General features: G+C 40.5%; 2 protein-coding genes across 2 annotated transcripts in view; one reads left to right on the top strand and one right to left on the bottom strand.

Moving 5' to 3' along the window:
• The window catches only part of man1b1b (mannosidase, alpha, class 1B, member 1b), a 182,198-nt gene that overhangs the window by 25,093 nt on the left and 137,226 nt on the right, over nucleotides 1–19,879 (top strand). The gene's annotated exons all lie outside the window — the stretch shown is intronic.
• On the bottom strand, nucleotides 1,104–12,839 carry dpp7 (dipeptidyl-peptidase 7). Its single transcript, XM_080737969.1, has 13 exons — nucleotides 12,705–12,839; nucleotides 12,021–12,153; nucleotides 11,403–11,542; nucleotides 10,819–10,982; nucleotides 9,564–9,699; nucleotides 8,902–8,983; nucleotides 8,012–8,178; nucleotides 6,723–6,783; nucleotides 5,517–5,635; nucleotides 4,435–4,591; nucleotides 2,095–2,159; nucleotides 1,919–1,989; nucleotides 1,104–1,800 (listed from the first exon to the last, which is right to left on the bottom strand). Exons 1-13 carry the CDS (start codon nucleotides 12,798–12,800, stop codon nucleotides 1,680–1,682), a joined length of 1,512 nt encoding a protein of 503 aa, XP_080594095.1. The 5' UTR covers nucleotides 12,801–12,839; the 3' UTR covers nucleotides 1,104–1,679.

The following is a 19,879-nucleotide window of genomic DNA, read 5'->3' as shown; positions in this document are numbered from 1 at the left end:
TTCTCAATATGGTCCATGTCAAGTATTTTTCTCACCAAAAAGGTCCTTAAGAGTTCTATTGTACAGTACCTTAAACTGTCTTTCCCCTCATTTAGAATTCCAGGATCCATTAATTATGCCTGTATGTCATGCCTTAGAAACAACCCCCCCCCCCCCCCCATTAACATGCTAATATTAATTACAGGTAACATGCAGAAATCCCCCCAGCCAGTATTTGGACTTGGAATGAATAAGGCTCCCGTTTTGGTACTGAAGCTGAGAATTATGTCAAACACACGCTCATTGCACGTGGAACCACGGCGTCTGGCCTGTCTTGTGATCAGGAGGATACGCACACACACATGTATCAATCAGAAACAACCTTAAGTTCACACCTCTAAACGACTGACGATTTGTCAACAGCATGTATTATAGGAATGACCATGGATTGATATCAAATCAATGATCCATTGGGAGATCTGCTAAATCCTGTAGTGTAGTTGTAAGGGACGTGCGTGTGATGTCATTAAAACAGCTTACCAACTGGATGGGGGTCAAAAAACCAGTAGCTATGCCCCTCCCCTAAAAGCTTTTGTCCAATGCTAGCTTAGCAACCGGCAGCTTGCCAAGGCTGTTGCCAAGGCAAACCTTGGCAGCAGGAAGTTATTCTAAGCTAGCATTGGACAAAAGATTTTTGGGAGGGGCATAGCTACTGGCTAATTGCATGATTGTGGTTTCACTTCTCTCTTAATAATCATGACCAAGCAGAGTGTTCTGTGGTGTCACCTGGTTTACAATAAAACACCGGATTTCGCCCTAAATTCTGTAAACAAGGTTGAAAACTTTATTGAACAAAAGAAGTAAATAATTATCCTTGTGTCAGTCATTCGTGGAAATTAAGCCATATTAACCCAGGGTGCCCAGGATTATTCAAGATCTAATTAGCCAGTAGCTATGCCCCTCCCCTAAAAGCTTTTGTCCAATGCTAGCTTAGCAACCAGCAGCTTGCCAAGGCTGTTGCCAAGGCAAACCGTGGCAAGCAGGAAGTTATTCTAAGCTAGCATTGGACAAAAGCTTTTTGGGAGGGGCATAGCTAATAGCAGTTGCCATGGAAACCTGCCATTTACCTCTTCTGCAGCTCCATGGAAAAAGTAATCTGAGTAAATGTAATCCGAGTAAGTGGATCACGACAGAAAAATGACAATCGGGGGCATCAGTGCTTTTATAACGGCCGGTAGAGAAGGCCACGTTTGAAACATGAACGTGATTTAAAAGTTAGATTAGAAGATAAATGCACTTGGGGCGCCCGCTGGCCTGGTGGTCAAGGCGCATACCACATACTAGGCTGTGATGCCTGCTGGTGTCGCGGGTTCGATTCCCGAACTGGATGACCCTTGCCACATGTCATTCCCCATTTCCTGTCAGTCTACTATCCTATCAAATAAAAGGCATAAAAAAAGCCCAAAAACAAATCTTAAAAGAAATAGATAAATGCACTTTTTTGCAGCAGCATAACACTGTTCTTCACGAGGGAACAGGATTTCCCGGTCACGTGATGCCTCGTTGCATTTCGGGAAATGGAGTGTTTCTCTTCACAGGCGGGTGCCTCGTACAGTAAACTTCAGTTTACTGTAAGAACCCCCCGCGTCGAGGGGACACAGAGACATCAAAGAGTTTGACGCGTTGGCATGTCGTGGGCATCAAATTGGTTTAAATGACTCCCGCAATCTCACTCTTTCCATCTTCACCCACTGGGCGATGACGTCTGATTCTGTCTTCCTGGCATTTATTACTGACACCGGGTCAGCATCATTGGATTCTCTGAATGAAAAAGCATGACATGGGGGAGACGTTATCATCCACAAATAAATGCTATGTAATGAAGCATGAAAATCACTGTCTAGTTAAATGATCTATGAACAGAAAAGGCCAACTTTACCTCAAATCTAAATGGTGGGCTCCCTCTGGTATGTTGATCGCAATCAGCGATGAGCTCAAGGACTTCCGCACCTAATAATACAAAATGTAAAAAGAGCCCAGAGCCAATTAACTTTTTGAGTCCCAGATGGCTTAATTTAAAGTTAGCTGAAACAAGGTTGCTTGTGTGAATGTTACCCCTCCGTTTGCCCACGGGTCCAGATCTCCATTGGAGAAAACTATGTTGCTGGCTGTGGAGAGGTCTGAAATGGAACAAGCACAGGCTTCTTTAGAAGTCATTTCAAAGATGATGAAATACGGTTCTAGGCAAAGGCACAGGGGGGGCAATGCCCCACTAAATGCCACCCGTGACTGCCCCACCAAACATCCCTAATTATATATAGTCAGAGAGACTGGTACGTATACCCCCAGGGGGCAGCCGGTCACAGCACATGCCTGTGTGCTCTAAAACAGTGGTTCTCAAACCAAAGGCCGTGACCCCCAAAATGAACATATATGAACTGGGGACCCCCACTATGACAAGCAATTGGAATTGTAGGTATTACATTTAATGTGACTCGGTTCTAGAGATAAATATTGTGAAAATAGCCAATCTACATGCTCACAACGCCTCGCAGTGCGAGGCGTTGTGAGCATGTAGATCTGCTATTTTCACAATGTTTGCCTCTTGCTTACTTATTTGAAAGTTTGGCCTGTTTGGTATTAAAACGGTCTTGAAAGTCCTTAAATTGTCACTTTATAAATGTGCAGATACCCTGTATACACTTATTCTGTGTGTTGGCTTGTTTACCGTTGAGTGAGGGAAAAAAATACATTAAGCTAATCATCTGGGGACCCCACAGAATAATTTGGGGACCCCCCTTGGGGTCCCAACCCCAAGTTTGAGAACCACTGCTCTAATAGCATGTGTCGAGATTGTCTTCTACTTAGTAGACAGCAGAGTTGTCTTCAGATTGATGTTTGCCAAATATTAGCAAAAGTGATGGCAAAACACATTTAAGACTGGTTTATACTAGGCAACTTCATAATTGTATGACAATGTGAAAATAGCAATCTCACATCGCAATCGTTGATTGAATCTGCCATTTCATGTGAATGAATGCAAGCATACGGCAGAGTATAAATTAAATGAAGCATAAGAATTGCATTGATTGCAAGGACAACGGACATGATCCTCCGTAGACCGGCTACTTTAGAAGACTCCAGTGGCAAGAAGGAACTTGACAACTGCTCAAGCGTGGGGGTCAACGACAAATCATACAGGGCACAGGGTTCCCACACATTTTTACCAATTAATTTCCAAAACTTTTCCAGAATATTTAACCCAATTTCAAGGACTATATGACAATAATTCAGCTCAATAACAGGTCGCTTACTCCTATGCACAATGCCCAAAGACAGGTAGTGTATGCCAGTGGTTCTCAACCTTTTCAGGCCGTGACCCCCGAAATAATCATGTTTTAACTGGGGACCTGGCACCCCGCACCAAGAGTTGAGGAATTTTGTTTAACACGGTTCTATTGTGAAGATTGCCAGGCGTTGTGAGCATGTAGATCGGCTATTTTCACAATTTCTGCCTCTATATATTTGACAATTTGGCCCATGTTTAATTTGTCATTTCAGAGGTATTAACAAAATCAATAACCAAAGACAATAGTCGGAGACCTTAAGGATATCTCGCGCTAATCAGTCTAAACGCGCGAAATTTTGCACAGATGTAGCTCAGGGCATGCTCTAATGATTTAGCTAGGGCGCCCGAGTCGGCGACCTTCGGGGTCGCCACAGCGGTCAAATCAAGTTGGGCTCCCATCGACTTTCAATACAGGAGGAAAATACCCAGAAAAACACTTTTTTTCTGGGTATTTAAGTAGGATGTGAGGGGTCTAGCTAGGGGTTTGTCATGATGCTGAATCCACTGCAAGCATTTGTTTTGCACAAAAAACATTCCTTGGGCTAGAAATGGCCTCAGAGAACGATGCATATATGGGTGAGCATTCATGTTAGTCGGAGGCCTTAGGTTTTTTTTTCTCGTGCTAATCAGTCTAAAAGCGCCAAATTTTGCACAGATGTAGCCCAGGGCATGCTCTAATGATTTAGCTAGGGCGCCCGAGTCGGCGACCTTTGGGGTCCCATAAAACGATGGTTTAGTGATGAAAAGTGATGAGTCATCACTTTTCAGAGTTTTGTAGGTGTTTTCTGGAGCTGTGGCGACCCCGAATGTCGCAGACTCGGGCGCCCTAGCTAAATCATTAGAGCATACCCTGGGCTACATCTGTACAAAATTTGGCGCTTTTAGACTAATTAGCACGACATTACCATGTCATCTCCCTAACGTCTCCGACTACAATGCATAGATATTTTTTTTCAGGACCTTCCAGGACCCTTGATAAATTCCAAAACTTTTCTAGTACTGGAAAATTATTCTTCTAATTTAAAAATATTTCCAGGAATTTCATGACTGTGGGAACCCTGAGGGCATTAGTGGTTATGTGTGTAGTGCTTGTAGACATCACTCACCGTTTCCCCAGTACTGAGTTTTGAGCCAGCCGGGTCGTGGGATCACGCCCCAGCGCTTGGAGCAGTACGCCTCGCGGTCCCTCTCCGTGAAGGGCATGGGAGGAAACATGTCCGTCACATTGTTGCTGTTGTAGCAGAGCTCAATCTCTGTGCATGCCTGCAACCAGAGAGGAGGTTAGAACAGGGGTTTTCAAAGTGGGTGACGGGGCACCCTGGGGTGCCGTGACGGCAGTCCAGGGGTGCCGCGAGATAATTTGATAATATTTGGAATTTATTTGGACACTTGCAAAAATATTTAGTATAATTTTAAACATGAAGTACAAAGTTATTTTCAATCAGTTTTCAACCAAAATGGCTATTATCTTAACATTGTCCTCGCAACATAATCACTAAAATATCGTCGCTGTCGGGCAGAAATCTTGTATCACCAAGTTTCAAATGTGTACGTCTTTTGATAAAGCAAAGCCCTGCTTCATCATACAAGACTGTCGCACAAAACTAGTGAAAACAGACGATCTACAAGCACACAACGCCTCGCGATGCGAGGCGTTGTGTGCTGATCTGCTGTTTTCACTAGTTTAGTACATTTTATAGATGATAAATACAAAACGAACGGTTTTGGACATACAAGGTTTCCACCCGAAAACGACGATATGCCATAAATATAAGGTGCTGGGAGTGAAAATTATAATGTAGGGGTGCCTCGGATTAAAACAATATTTATGGGGTGCCAATGCCATGAGACAAAAAAGTTTGGGAACCCCTGGGTTAGAAGATACTTGGGCTGATTTGGCTCCTTTTTGTGAATGGTGAGCTTGAAAATTTTATATTTTGACATACTATGGTGGTTGTTGCAGGTCTCTAAAGTTCTCAGAATAAGGACACTAAGGTTAAAGTGATTAAAAATAAGAAAAAGAAGTTTCTATCACACAAAGATTTGGAGGACCCCCTGTAGTAACTCTGAGGACCCCCTAGGGGTCCCGGACCCCCTGTTGAAGAAGCCTGCTGTAATGGTTGAAGTTGTTTTATCGTTGGTGACTGACACTATAGTATGTATGTACAACAAAGTATAAGTACTGTACCTGGTAGTCCCAAGCCAAACTGTTGAATCCCAGCCCACAGCCAGTAGGATCAGCACACTCCACATACAAGGAATACAGGTCAAAACACTTCAGATCCCCTGTAGAGTTGTACACGATCCCTAGAGGGAATCCATTGAAAGGGTTTACGAACTTTCATAAGAAGATTCACTATTAAGCCTGATTTATACTGGGTTGTGCGACGGTCGTGGGCCAAAAGCTGATGTTGGGGATGACACAATTGTACAAGGGTGCATAAATTAGGCATTAAGCCCCTGATACACGTAGCAATCTTTTCATCAATATCAACCAGCAATGACCAGAGGCAGCGTCATTGGATTCATCTTTTTGTGCCTTCATGTGCCTTTTGTTGCCATACCTTATCAACAGGCATGAATTTATTTTTGGAAGTACATTTTATTTTTTCCCCCTTTAGCGAAGGCATGGCAACTGCCATACCTAGCCATACCCAATTGACGCCTCTGGTCGTTGCTGGTCGATATTGATGAAAAAAATTGCTACGTGTATCAGGGGCTTTACTGTCATGGTGGACAACACACAGCACTATACTAAGCATGGTGAGGAATCAATTGGCATAATGACAAAATTGGGGAGAAAAAAAGTGGTAAAATAAGGAAAATAAAAAAATCTGCGTCATGTTCATACTGTACAAGCTATAGTTCTAGCACTATAGTTTTCTTTTTTTTTCTTCTTTTTTTTTGGGGGGGGGGGGGGGGGGTTTCATGCCAATTATTTACTCAAATATCACATTTTGTAACTCACTTTAGATATGAGGAGTCTGCTGTTTTTAACCCCAAGTGGAGGACATGCAGTATCTCACTAAACTTGCAATCACTTCATGAGTTTGAAGGAAGCAGACTAGTGCCCTCTAGAGTGCACCGATAGGAAAAGCATCTGAACTGGTATTATGCATTTCAAATTCCATAGACATTATTGGAGGTAAGAAAAGAAAATTAAAACTTGTATAATTATCTACAAAAATATAGTTGATTCAGTAGAGTATTTAAGAAAATCTGGTTTTGAAGCTAGATGTAACCTTTCATTAATGACTTTTGTACTCTAAATATCTTAGAAAACAACTGATCTACAACTGTACAAGCTCTCAGAACACCACAATACCTTGTGAGCTTAGGGTTCAAGTGGTTAAACTTTAATTATACATAATTTTGATTTCATTCATCATTTTACCTGCAGTGTTTTTGAGGTTCTCCAGCAGATCAGGTCCACTTAGCATTGTGTCACATGCCACCTGCAAACACAGAATAAAGGACAGGGTTCCCACACATTTTTACCAATTCATTTCCAAAACTTTTCCAGAATATTTAACCCAATTCCCAGGACTATATAACAATAATTCAGCTCAATAACGAGTCGCTTACTCCTATGTGCAATGCTCAAAGACAGGTAGTGTATGGCAGTGGTTCTCAACCTTTTCAGGCCGTGACCCCCGAAATAATCATATTTGAAGAGAGTTGAAGAATTTTGTATAACACGGTTTTATTGTGAAAATTATTGTAAAACAACGCCTCGAGTTGCGAGGCGTTGTGAGCATGTAGATCTGCTATTTTCACAATTTCTGCTCTAATATTTGACAATTTGGCCAATGTTTAATTTGTCATTTTAGTATTAACAAAATCCATAACGAAAGACAATGCATAGCTATTTTTTCCAGGACCTTCCAGGACCCTTGATCAATTCCGAAACTTTTCCAGTACTGGAAAAATATCTTTCTAATTTCAAAATATTTCCAGGAATTTCATGACCGTGGGAACCCTGAAAGGAACACGCTATGGCATCTTCAGTGAAAATATCCCTCATCTGAAAATACTTTGTGCCAGGGATCCTCGTACAAGATTTGTGTTGTTAAAATGTTACGGAAATATTCCTATATTCCTTAAAAAGAATATATATTTTCTAAAAATAGCCTTGTAGATCAGCTATTTTCAAATATCCAATTAGGATTTAAGTGGTTAAACTGATTTTGACACTATTGAATATAAAGAGATTTTGCTGGACACCCCCTGGAACCTGATCAAGCAACCTGGGTGTCCCTGGACACCACTTTGAGAACCACTGTCTTAGATTATAGTCATGTTATTCCCATTGTATTTTACTTTCTTAAGGGTAATTCGCACCAAGCACCTTAACTATAACTATGCTAGCCTGTAACTATAGTCTTCAAAATCTTTCTAACTCAAGTGGAAACAAAGACAATCATGAACGATACCATTCTAGATGTCATTATAGTTCTTGGATGTAGACAGCCCTTTAGACTTATATAAACTTGTTTAATACTGTAATTCATGGACATTCTCATGGTCAGTCCTGTAATGTATTTCTTACTGCAGTATTGCTTGTAAAGCCACTTCCACAACCACTTCTAAAAGCTGCTGTGCCTGACAGTTTTTGAAAGCTGAAAGAATTATACTCTTCCCTGAAAACAGTTGCAAGAGTTGCAGTTAATTTATTTCCTGTACCTTGACAGGGTTGGCTGGCAAGTTCCCCATGAATTGTGTACTGTATGGGTAGTCCAGCATCGCCATCAGGGTGAAAGCATTCCTCAGAAGACCCTTCAGTTGGTGGACGTCCTTGGGAGAAGCGGGAGACTTGCACAGGGAGAACTCTGATTGGATACGACTGTAATCTGTGGAAGGTCAGACACCATGAGTGTTCATTTTCTATTCCCTCCTCCTGGATGGTTTCTGTGCCACTGTACAGTATGGCTTATGACAGGTTACAGGCATCTTTACGACTCACGAGACAAGACAGCTATGCCAATGCTGGTGGAAGTGCATGCACGTGCCTGTGCGTTACAGTGTAGCCCACATTGAAATGCTTTGGATTATGGTTCTATTCTATCCCAATAGGCGGCCCGTGGGCCATTTGCGGCCCGCGGGGGGCTACTGTCTGGCCCACACCAACCCCAGTAATAATGGTGGTATAACAGCAGCAACAACACTAGTATATCGTCGTTGTCGGATGGAAATCTTATATCTCCAAATGTGTATGTTATTTCGCAAATCATACAAGGCCGTCGCACAAAAGTAGTGAAAACAGCCGATCTACAAGCACACAACACACAATTTTAAAATAATAAATTGAAAACGAACGGTTTTGGACATACAAGATTGTCACCCGACAACGACGAAAACTGTCGCTGGAGTAGTGGGAACGCCACCATCGCCCCCAGCAATGTTGTGGCCCTCGGCTTGGTACCCTAGACATAATTCGGCCCTTGGGGAAAACTAATTGGGGAACCCTGTTCTATTATATAGAAATGCTGGCCATTCACCATTAGGTCGTGCATGAATCGACAGCTGCCCCATTGTCCACTCCTGACAGGGATTCAGTTGATTGAAACATTTACCTTGGTGTTCAGCCAGGTCCTGGAGACGCTGGAAGGCTCCTCTCACTGCCTCTTTACATTCCGGGGCATAGTTCTCAAAATCCTGATTGGAGGAAATCCAGCAGGCAAAGACATTATTATGAATTCATGAATGATGATTAGATAATACAGCAATCTCAAAGTTATACATTTTCTATGGAACCTGCAGTGGTTCCCAAACTTTTCAGGTCGAGACCCAAAAGAGAGATTAGACATTATTTTGTCCGGGACCCAAACTGGTGAAAACAGCAGTTCACCTATTTTCACTACATTTATTAATTTACTTTTTGTTTCCAATTTATGGAATTTCTTAAATGTTTCTTTTATTTATTAATTAAATTACTTGAGAATGTTTTTTGAAAATGTTTTGACAAAATGTAGGAAACATTAACATTAAGTGACCCATAAAAATGTGTCTGCGACCCACAAATTGGTCCCGACCCAGCTAGTGCTTGGGAACCAGTGTTGTAGAACACACACACATGCACACTAACACAGACCAAATTATACTGTGCTCTCTGTATGCATTTGTAGATACGCAGTTTCACTACAAAATAGAAGAATTAAGTGGTTAAGATACAGCTGAATATACAGTAAAACCTCTATAGGTCCTATCCTCTTAGTTACGTCTTGTTCCCACTCACAGACGTGACATCCCGGAAGAACTGTCCGGCGTCTCCCATCCCTGCCGTTGATAGGATGGGGGCGCTGGCAGCCAGAGCTCCGGTTACTATGTTTGGATATCTCACTCTCATATAGACAGACAGCATTCCTCCATAACTGGAGCGGAGAGATGAGAAAGAATCATTAATTCAACGATTATTATTTGATTGCAAAAGGCATCGTCTTGCTTTGAGAATGGGTAAAGGAACGCTACACTATTAGTAAGTGGAGTGCATCTGTGCCATTCAAAACCTTCAAAACGTCTACATAACATACAGTAAATATTATCTACAGCTGCCTGGCAGTGGCATCTCAATGTGCATTCATTGCCAAAACAACGGGCATTGAATCAGACGAGGGATAAGTAACACTGTAGGCTCATCTTTTCTAAATAAAAATACCAATAGGTTAATTGCTGAGTTGGCCAATTACAATGCCATCTAGTTGAGAAGGGAATCTGCTCCTGAGGCCTTTTCTTTAAATGGGAATTGTGTAATTGTCAATACAATGAAAATGACTATAACAGCGCACTCATATCAAGTGTGTGGCATATTTTAAAAGCCTAGGATTATTGAATGCTTTAACTGTTGAAAAATAGCAGATATACAAGCTCACAGCGCGGCACCGAGTGCCGCGCTGTGAGCTTGTAGATCTGCTATTTTTGAAAAGTCGTGAAAATGTGTGAAAATCTTTGAATATATGTATTTTTAAAGCGAACGTCTCACGTAACTCACATTTTGCTTCTGGGGGGTCCCTGGAACTAAATATTTTGAGATGGGGGTCCGTGGCCAAATAAATATCACTTTGGGGATCCTTCACATGAAAAAGTTTGAGAACCACTGACATAGTAGTCTCTCAAGTTCAGACTAACTGAGCTCCGGTTAAGTGAAAAGGACCTTTTCTTTGACGATGGCTTGCCAGATTGCTGACATAGAAACATAGGTTTTTCCAAAAACCATAGAAGGATTCAAAAGACACTTATAGAATCAGGTCAAAATAGAAAATCTTCACTTTAAAAAAAAAATAGCAGATCTACAAGCTCGCAGCGCGGCACTCGGTGCCGCGCTCTGAGCTTGTATATCTGCTATTTTTCAATAGTTAAAGCATAAAATAATGATACACAATAATGTGTACCCGTTCTATGGGAATTGTGTAATTGTCAATACAATGAAAATGACTATAACAGCGCACTCATATCAAGTGTGTGGCATATTTTAAGAATGTGAGAGTTCTTACCTGCCACCAAATACAATGACAGGACATTCTGTGGCACCTAGTTGCCATTTCAGCTCATTGATCATAACAGCGTAGTCAGCTAGTGCCTGTTCCACTGTCAGCAAGCCAACCTCTGGAATGTTGAAGGACTCTTGGCCAAAGGGGAGTGATTTGCCATAGTATCTCTGTCAGAGTGGGTGAGACAGTATCAACTTTGGTCAGGCACGATCAAGTGCACATGCATGCGCTGTCCATTGCAGTGTATAATAAAGTCAGCTTGAATGACATGCTGAAGGATATTATGAGCACATATTGAGTAACAGCCACAAGTGCTTCTCTGGTCACAAGTTTCAGGTGACTCAGACAATGTAGGAACAAGGAAACTTCCTACTTTTTGCGATCATGATTTTTTGCAGCGGAATAGATTTTTAGAATATTGCCAATTTTGTTTGTTTGCAATGCCTGTCTACTCAATGTTCATTATCCATGTGTAACTCTGGTACTGTGCAAAATGGAACCAAAATGTGTACTCAGTCAAGAGTTGAATTAACATGGGACATTTTACTGTGTAGCACTAGCAGAGCAGACACACATGGCAGTCTTACGTGCTCTGCAAATATGACCAGGGCCCCCTGCTGTGCAGCCAGCTCCGTGATGAATCCAGAGTTGAGAGCAAAATCCCAGATATCGCCCTCGTTGCCCGTGTAAAAGAAAATAGGACCATAGCCTTTCTTCCAATATTCGTCTGAAAAGGAAAGATGAGTGTAATAATGACTAATTATTGGGCAAAGTTGAATGTTTTCGTCTCTCTTCCTCCGTGCGTCTAGGGGCTGTCACGATATGACATTTTACATGACGATTAATTGTCACTCAAATAATTGGCGATTAACGATTTAATTGTGTTTTTGTCGTTGATAATTACATTTCTGTTTGGCTTTTAGGCTTTGAAGTTGTACATGGTAGATATGAGACATAACCTAAATATACAAAGAAATTACTGACATATTTGACAACTTACTATACTTAAAAAATAACTTTGATAGTGGAAATAGCCGAGATCTGCTATTTCCACTATTTCGGACATTTTTCAACATTCACGATTATGACGAGTATGACAAAATAATTGCGATAATGTCAAATAATCACGATTAGACGATTATGTAATAATTGTGACAGCCCTAAGTGCGTCCATGAAAGAGATGTTTCAATGTTAGAGACTTTACCTGTGATCAAGTAACGCTGGTTGTACGTTCCATTACCCATGCTGTTAAAGTTGAAGTGGTCCAGGATCTGAGTGAAGTACTTCTCTGTGAACTTGGGTTCATGGTCTGTCTTAAATCTGTGGCCCCCATGCGACTGTAAAAAATAAATAAGGGGGTGGTAACAGTAACAGACAGTTAATGGGTTAGTTCATAATGTTATACTTGGGTTTGACTTCGTACTTCACAATTTAAGGTCAATTTGTTGAAAAACTTTTTAAATCTGCTATAGCTGATCAAAAACCATAAACCAAAAAACATTATTCCTTTGCTTTAGCAATGTTATAGCCTATTTTGTACCAAGACTGTGTCATGTCATTATTTTATGAAGTCTGACTCTGACTTTAATGTCAAGCTCAATAAAACAACAGTCTTGGTCCAAGCCTATAGTTGTTACAACATGCATTCCAATAGACATTTCTCAGTAGCTGTAAAGCAGATTTTTGGTTTCAAATAGTGTATTTTTGATCAATTAAACATACCCAAAAGAGGGGAAACGGTTGTACCAGTGAACTGTACTGTCAGGAAACTGTACCTTTTCCTATGCAATACTTCTAATAAGTACCTCAATCAACCAATCAATCAATCAAAAAAGGTTAAAACAACAACAACAACAACAACAACAATAACATTCTAAGATTTCGCTACCTGTAAATATCTGCTTGGCAGAGCCTGTAGCACCTCGAACAAGAAAAAGAGAAGCAACAGAAGGCTGAATGAAACAAAAGGGAACAGCTTAGACATGGTGACTTGTTGACGAACACATTATTCAGAGAATGAAAGATCAGCTGCTACTTCAAATGCCTGCGCCTGTGTCACTGATATCACGTGATTATTCCCCCCGACTTCCTGCTTTGATTTCTGCCAAGGATAGGGAGGTAGGCAGGCCCAATGTCGCCCTCTTGTGGCTCCAATGAGGTTGCACTATCTTCATATATAAACATCTTTGTTTTATCATTATCTTGCTTTCTGCAACATGCTCGTCAAGTCAAACTATGTAACCGCCGGTCCTCATACCACAATAAGTAATAATAATAATTTACTACTCAAGTCAAATGTAGGCCTGCAGGAGATTTAAATGCCAGAAGATTTGACATTTAGACTAATAGTGCCAATATTTCAACAAGAATTGCCACAAATTGCTACAAAACCTGTGGATATATAGGCCTAGGCCTACAGCCATTATGGCATAAACAATACGTTGAAGGGTAATTTTAGGTATGTCTGAACAATTTGGGAAGTGGGACCGGAACATGCAAAAAAGTCTGATAATGATGTGAAATCATGCAGCCTACATTATTTCAGAGCATTTTCCAAAGAATAGCCTACATCTCTATGCTTTACTTTTTCACATTGAGGAAAAAAATTGCCAATTTCACATTGAGGTGCCCAGACTGCCCACTCTGTATCCATGCAGATAATTGAGTGTCCGATGCAACATAAGAGAATCTGCTAAATGCAGCTGGTTTTGGACTCGACCAACAGGCTGCAGAAAGGGATGGGAGCAGGGGTCATCAATGTGTCCACACAGACAAATGTGTCCGTGGCAAGACTTGGCCTTGCAAATTTTAGATTTGTCTCCAAGTTTTCCTCAGAATAGCCTATGACACTGATTTACTACGACACTATCACATTAGGAGTCCACTAGGACAGTGGTTAGGATCGTGGCACAGATGGAACCAAACGATCCATTTGGTACACTTATCAGGGACGTGCTGGCCCTTGGGAAAAGCCGAACGGCCGGTTCATTCCCGGCCGGTCCAGGCCGGCCATTAGGAAAAATAAATAAATAAAATGTCGGTCTTCGTTCCATTTTTTGGGGGGCTAGGCGGCCAACCAAATAAATCGTCACTGTCGGGCAGAAACCTTGTATCTCCAAGTTTCAAATTTGTATATTTTTTCGCAAAGCAAAGCCCTGGTTCATCATACAAGGCTGTCGCACAAAAGTAGTGAAAACAGCAGATCTACAAGCACACAACGCCTCGCGGTGCGAGGCGTTGTGTGCTTGTAGATCGGCTGATTTTTTAAAATGGTTTCGGACATCCAAGGTTTCCACCCGACAATGACGAAATATAACTCATGTAATTGGTCCACTGGCTTGTCACTTGTCATGATCTGAAATGGCAAATCTTTGAGTAACAGCAGCACTACAGAGAGAGATCTCTCTCTATAGCGCGCAATGAGGGCCTAACTCTTTTTCCCGGGCTGAATCAGGGGCCCAGCATGTCCCTGACACTTATCGACATGTTAAGGTCATCTTTATGTGTTTCAAGTATTGTCAGCTCATATCGTATGTCCATGGCAAATATAGAATTTTGACAAATATGTCCACCACAAAGACAGCATGGCGATGACCCCTGGATGGGAGGGATCGGTACGCCTGTCTCTCTCTGTCCGTTTCCAAGAAGAATGGAGTGATTTGTACCATTGGGAAGGATATTAAACCTGGCATAAAATGTGCATTTTCAGATCATATTTATTTTAATGATGAATCAACTGCTTGTGTTGAGGCTTGGATCAGAGGAACTTGTACTATAGTCATCTCTATTTATGTAGGCTACTATAGAAATCTCTCTAGTCTACAGTCAGTGACAGTCATATACTACAGTCATCTCAATAGTCAAAAAGGTTTTTAAAATACTGGTAGTCATGTTATATTCATTAAAGTCCTAGTGTTTTGCCAATCATTTGGGGGCCCAATTGCGGGGGCCCACAGGTTGAGAATCACTGAAAGACAGTATGTGCGTTGAATGTTTCGTGGTCACTTTATGTATATATTCTTCTTTTTTTTGCAATAGCTTTTCGACACTTTATGTTTTTTCTTACTTCTTTGTAACTTGTAACCTTAAACTGCTGTGCTGCCTCTGGGCAACTGAATTTCCCCTGTGGGATAATAAAGGTATCTATCTATCTAGTATAGCCAGTCTATGCAGTATGAACTTTCAGTCAGCACAGCCTTATCAAAACAAATGAACACAAGACAAAGCACCTTGTAAAGCCAGTTGTGTGTGTGTGTGTGTGTGTGTGTGTGTGTGTGTGTGTGTGTGTGTGTGTGTGTGTGTGTGTGTGTGTGTGTGTGTGTGTGTGTGTGTGTGTGTGTGTGTGTGTGTGTGTGTGTGTGTGTGCGCGCGCGCGCGCACGCTTGTGTGTCTCATTTAAGTTAAGGTATTCCAAAATCACTTATGAACAAACTTGGTAGGATAACCGTTCCTAAAGGCTAACAGGTTTTCCTTCAAGGTAGATTGTTTTGGGCTCAGTTGCAGAATTACCTTTCTTCCTGCTTCCTTCTGTGAATCTTGAAAAGTGCGATCAAAGGTCACATGTGAATGGAACTCATTCACTCCCAGTGTTTAGACCGGCTGTGATGTTGTCACTGTACTGTACTGTGGCGTCAGCGCCACTCTGCACCTGTAGCATTCCACCTTAGTGATTCAGCAGAACATTTGAATGCAGTGTGTTAAATAGCCTTTGAAGCTGCAGCTGATGGTGATACTTAAAGGGATATAGTTTATCCCCAAAATAACTTTTTTTCACACAAACATGCAACAAAGTCATCACAATTCAATAAAGACTGATAGATTAAGAAGCCCTTTATAGTTTAATCAACGTCTCTCTATTTAGCTTGTAGTTTGATTCATCACAATTCCTCTTTGTGAACCATTTGTAAATAGCAACATGTCGACATTGCTAAAGAGAAATGGAAAGGTAAACTACAAAATTGTGACCTCACAACGTCAATGCAAATGGGCATTGAAATCAAACCCTATAAAGTGAGAAATCTTGTATAATCGATTACTCACCCCATTGAGACTTGAATTCATGGATATTTTTAGCTGGTCAGCAGGACCAGCTCTTTAAACAGATTACATTGTCCTGAGACATTCAGGGGACCTAGGGGACCTATTTGCCGATTGGCTGTCCATGTCACATGGTCACCGAGCTCATGATTGGGAGCCAGACCTGTACTGCTGTAATGAAATATTTTGTCCAGCAGGGAGCACCATTCCTTCACACTGAGCCGGTGCCTGTGGCCAGCCTGCTTGTGATAAATGAAACAGAAGAAAAGAGAGGTCTATACTTGAGTAAAAGTACAAAAGTATTGGCATCAAAGTACAAAATGTTTGTATGATTGCTTGTAGATCGGTTATCATTCTTTGATTTTCACAAGTCATTGTTGACATCATCATCCATTTAAGCTTTATAATTAGCTTCATACTAACATTAACATTATTTTTCTTTCAATTCTAAACGTAGAGATTAGGTTATGAAAGGAAGGTGATTAGGTGATGAAAACTAGCAAAACTATAGCAGCCATTCACTTTAATCAACGCGATGCATCCAATGTAATTGTGATGAGGATGTCAAACAAACGTTAATCACGTCGTATTTAATTATACTTCATCTGTTACAGATGATTGTCCAAATAAACCGTACGTTATTTAAACTGTGAGCCATTTATAGACAATATGCAGTGTTGCCCTGGGCATCGTTGTAGGCTGTAGTAGGTGATGTGTCACACCATCTGCATACCATCTGCATTAACATATGAACTGAACGAGTATGCAAGTTGTCAATGATTTAACTCTATGACCATGATATGGGCTTTGGTGTGAAGTCATGAAAATATCGTACCCTACACAATTTACAAAAGCAACACAAAGTACATTCATTGATGAGCTGCTTCTTCCTATCATCTGATCAGTGTCCACACAGTAGATTAATTCGAGTTGCATTTTAATATCAAATGAAACAGAGCAAAAACGATGTGCTGAATGAACCAATGCGAGTCTTTGAGAATTACAGTTAGTATCTTCACCAATAATGAGCACATTTCTAGAGACACGGTAACACATTCATTGTACTAAATGACAAGAAAGCATATATTTAGAACGATATGTAGCAGTGAAATACCACAAGATTTTGGAAAATGCCTACAATCAATACACTTATTTGAACACCTTGGTTACATTAAGTTCTGCATAATGCGTACTTTCTGCTTTTGGTACATTTTAATACAAATACTTTTTATACTTGTACTCAAGTATCCTACATTTTGAATACAAGACTTCCACTGACATTGCAGTATTGCATGATACTTAAGTAAAGAATGCGAGTACTTTTCCCACTACTGCCTAATAAGCATGCTAGTTTTAGTACAATCAGACATCACAGATAGATTTATAGAGTAATAGGCTCTAAGGCAACTGCAAACTTAGCAGGAGTCCTCCAGGCTATGGGGGAAAGTAGCTGTTGGAAAAAGTACTCAAATGTTTTACACTTGTTTTTTTTAAAGTATCTTAAAAGTATCAATACTGCACTGTAGATGTACTCAGTTATAAGTAAAAGTCACACACACACACACACACACACACACACACACACACACACACACATACACGGGGGGGGGGGGAGTGACAAAATTCATAGATCTAGAACACAGACTTCATAGATATAGAACACAGAATATGTACAGTACAGTACAGTGAGGTACAGTATACAGTACAGTAAAGTACAGTAAGGTAATACGCAGTTATTACTGTTGTTTGAGCACGCCCGAGTTTTTTCAAAACTTTTTTTTTCCAAAAAACTTTTTTTTCCAAAACTTTTTTTTTTTTTCAAAAAACATTTTTTTTTTTTTTTTCAAAAAACTTTTTTTTCCCCATCTGACCAGCTTATATATTGACTGTGTCAATTCTTGTTTTGTTTTGTTTTTGTCACATTCCTAAGCCAGTAATTTGAGGAGACTCTTTGTGTCTCCATAGGGAACAAAGCAGGCTCTTTGTGTCTCCATAGGGAAGCACTGCTGGTCATCAAATTATTGTCTAGAAAATAGCTTGTACATTAGATCAGGGGTCTTCAACAGGGGGACCGGGACCCCTAGGGGGTCCTCAGAGTTACTACAGGGTTTGTGTAGGATCATGTTTTTTACATTAACCACTTGAACCTATATAGAATCCCTATTCTGAGAGGAACATTGGCCAAAAAATAGCAGAGGCGTTGTAAGCTTGTAGATCGGCTATTTTAGGTTTGTTGAGGGAAAAGAGGAGCAGACTAGTATTTGTCGGTTTAAGTGGTTAAATGTCACAAATTCACATTACTCCAACATAATGATGACAGTGCTGTACAACAAGTCTAAGCTGTCTTAGAAATCTATGACATTTTTAATCTGCAACACAACTTTATACAATATGTAGTGGGGGTCCTTGGCCTGAAAACATTGAAGACCCCTGCATTAGATTGTCTATTTGTCAGTATAAATGAGGCACAACATTTTCCATTTTATCATTTTATTTTTTGCAAATACTATATGACACAGATCTGTTGTTCTATATGTGATTGTGGTAGCCTACATGTTTGTGTGCGTTCCATGCCCTGCTTGCTCCCACCAATGTTTTTCTGGGGAATGTTGAAGGAGGACTTCCAGGAAGAGGCAGAGAGAGGTGGAGACTCCAGCCGACTTTCTCAGCCTTGACCCTGCCCTCATTTACCTTTTGGGAGGACTTGGGTAGACAGCAGGTGCTCAGGTGGATCTACAGGCTGAGAGGAATTGTCTTAATAACAAAAGGTATGTGTTATTTAACTTGTCAGACATCAACTATTTCTACCTGAATGTATAAATCATATTAAGGTGTAGGCCTATATGATTTATTTACAACATACACATTGCCAATATGTTGTACTGTATAGGAGCAGTTTGTATACCTACGAGGAAGTAGCCAAACAAAACATTCTTTCAGTACGAGTGTTCCTTCTTTTGAATTAACACTTCTGGTCAGACAACCAGTACTGCTTTTGTCTCCACTTTACCGCAGGTTCACAAGTAGCAGCATGATGAGCAGAGCATAAATAGGGCAGTAACAGGTGCATCCAATGCAATAATTAAGGAAACACAGGCAATCACCACAATGCTCTAATTAAATGCTCTCAAACCATTACAGTATGTTCCATGGCATCCTATTGCCTATACATTTTAATGCCTATTATTTCAACTATTAATGTGTGTGTTATAAATCTTAACTATGTGTTAATCATTTAGGCTTAGAAAAAGGCATTTTGTTCTTGGTTGTTTTTCCAAGCAAGAGTAGGCCTATAAAATGCCATGCCGCTCCATAGTAATCATATAACAGTATATCCACCATTACAGTTACAGACATAGCTACTTTGTGTGTTGTCATGAAGGGCTTATTTCAGTCGTTCACAAACATTTTAGCTCGTGACCCAGAAGAGAAATTAGATGTTTGCCCAAACTAGTGAAAATCGCAGATCTACAAGCTCACAATGTGTTGCTTGATGCCGGTGTCGCAAGCTTGTATATCGGCTATTTTCACTACTACTTCAACATTTGTTTTCTTTTTTGAAATTTCTTAGGGTTAGGGTCATGAAATTACTTTTAAAAAGTTTAATCATGAAAAAAATGTTTTTTTTTTTAAAGGGACCCATAAATGTGTCTGTGACCCTCAAATGGGTTCCGACCTAGTGTTTGGGAACCAGTGCAGTTATTTCATTATAAAAAATCAAACCTTGGTTCGAAGTGAAGCGGTGAATTCTTATTCTATGAGTTCTAGAGCTATAAAATCTGTGTTCTAGATCTATACTTTCTATGTGCTTTAGTTCTATATTTTTATGAATTCTGAATGAATGAATGATTTTGTCTGGAGGGCCAAATTGTCATGTGAAGCTTGACCAATCCTCAATTCTGCATGCATGGGACAGACATTCTCACTCCTTGAGAATCTATGGGAATCCTCAAAAAAACATGTACGGGACAGACATTCTCACTCCTTGAGAATCTAAGGGAATCCTCAAAAAAAACATGTACGGGA

Source organism: Nannobrachium achirus (genome assembly GCF_963921795.1).
Source record: "Nannobrachium achirus genome assembly, chromosome: 12".
Lineage (NCBI taxonomy): Eukaryota > Metazoa > Chordata > Actinopteri > Myctophiformes > Myctophidae > Nannobrachium > Nannobrachium achirus.
This window is presented reverse-complemented; position numbering and strand designations above follow the sequence as displayed.

Excerpts from the sequence above, each read along its gene's own strand:
- dpp7 (XM_080737969.1), bottom strand. The coding sequence starts at position 12,800 with ATGTCTAAGCTGTTCCCTTTTGTTTCATTCAGCCTTCTGTTGCTTCTC. Across the intron at positions 11,543-12,020 it reads CCAGCGTTACTTGATCACAG|ACGAATATTGGAAGAAAGGC; the intron begins GTAAAGTCTCTA and ends TTTCCTTTTCAG. Across the intron at positions 2,160-4,434 it reads AACTCAGTACTGGGGAAACG|ACCTCTCCACAGCCAGCAAC; the intron begins GTGAGTGATGTC and ends GTTCCATTTCAG.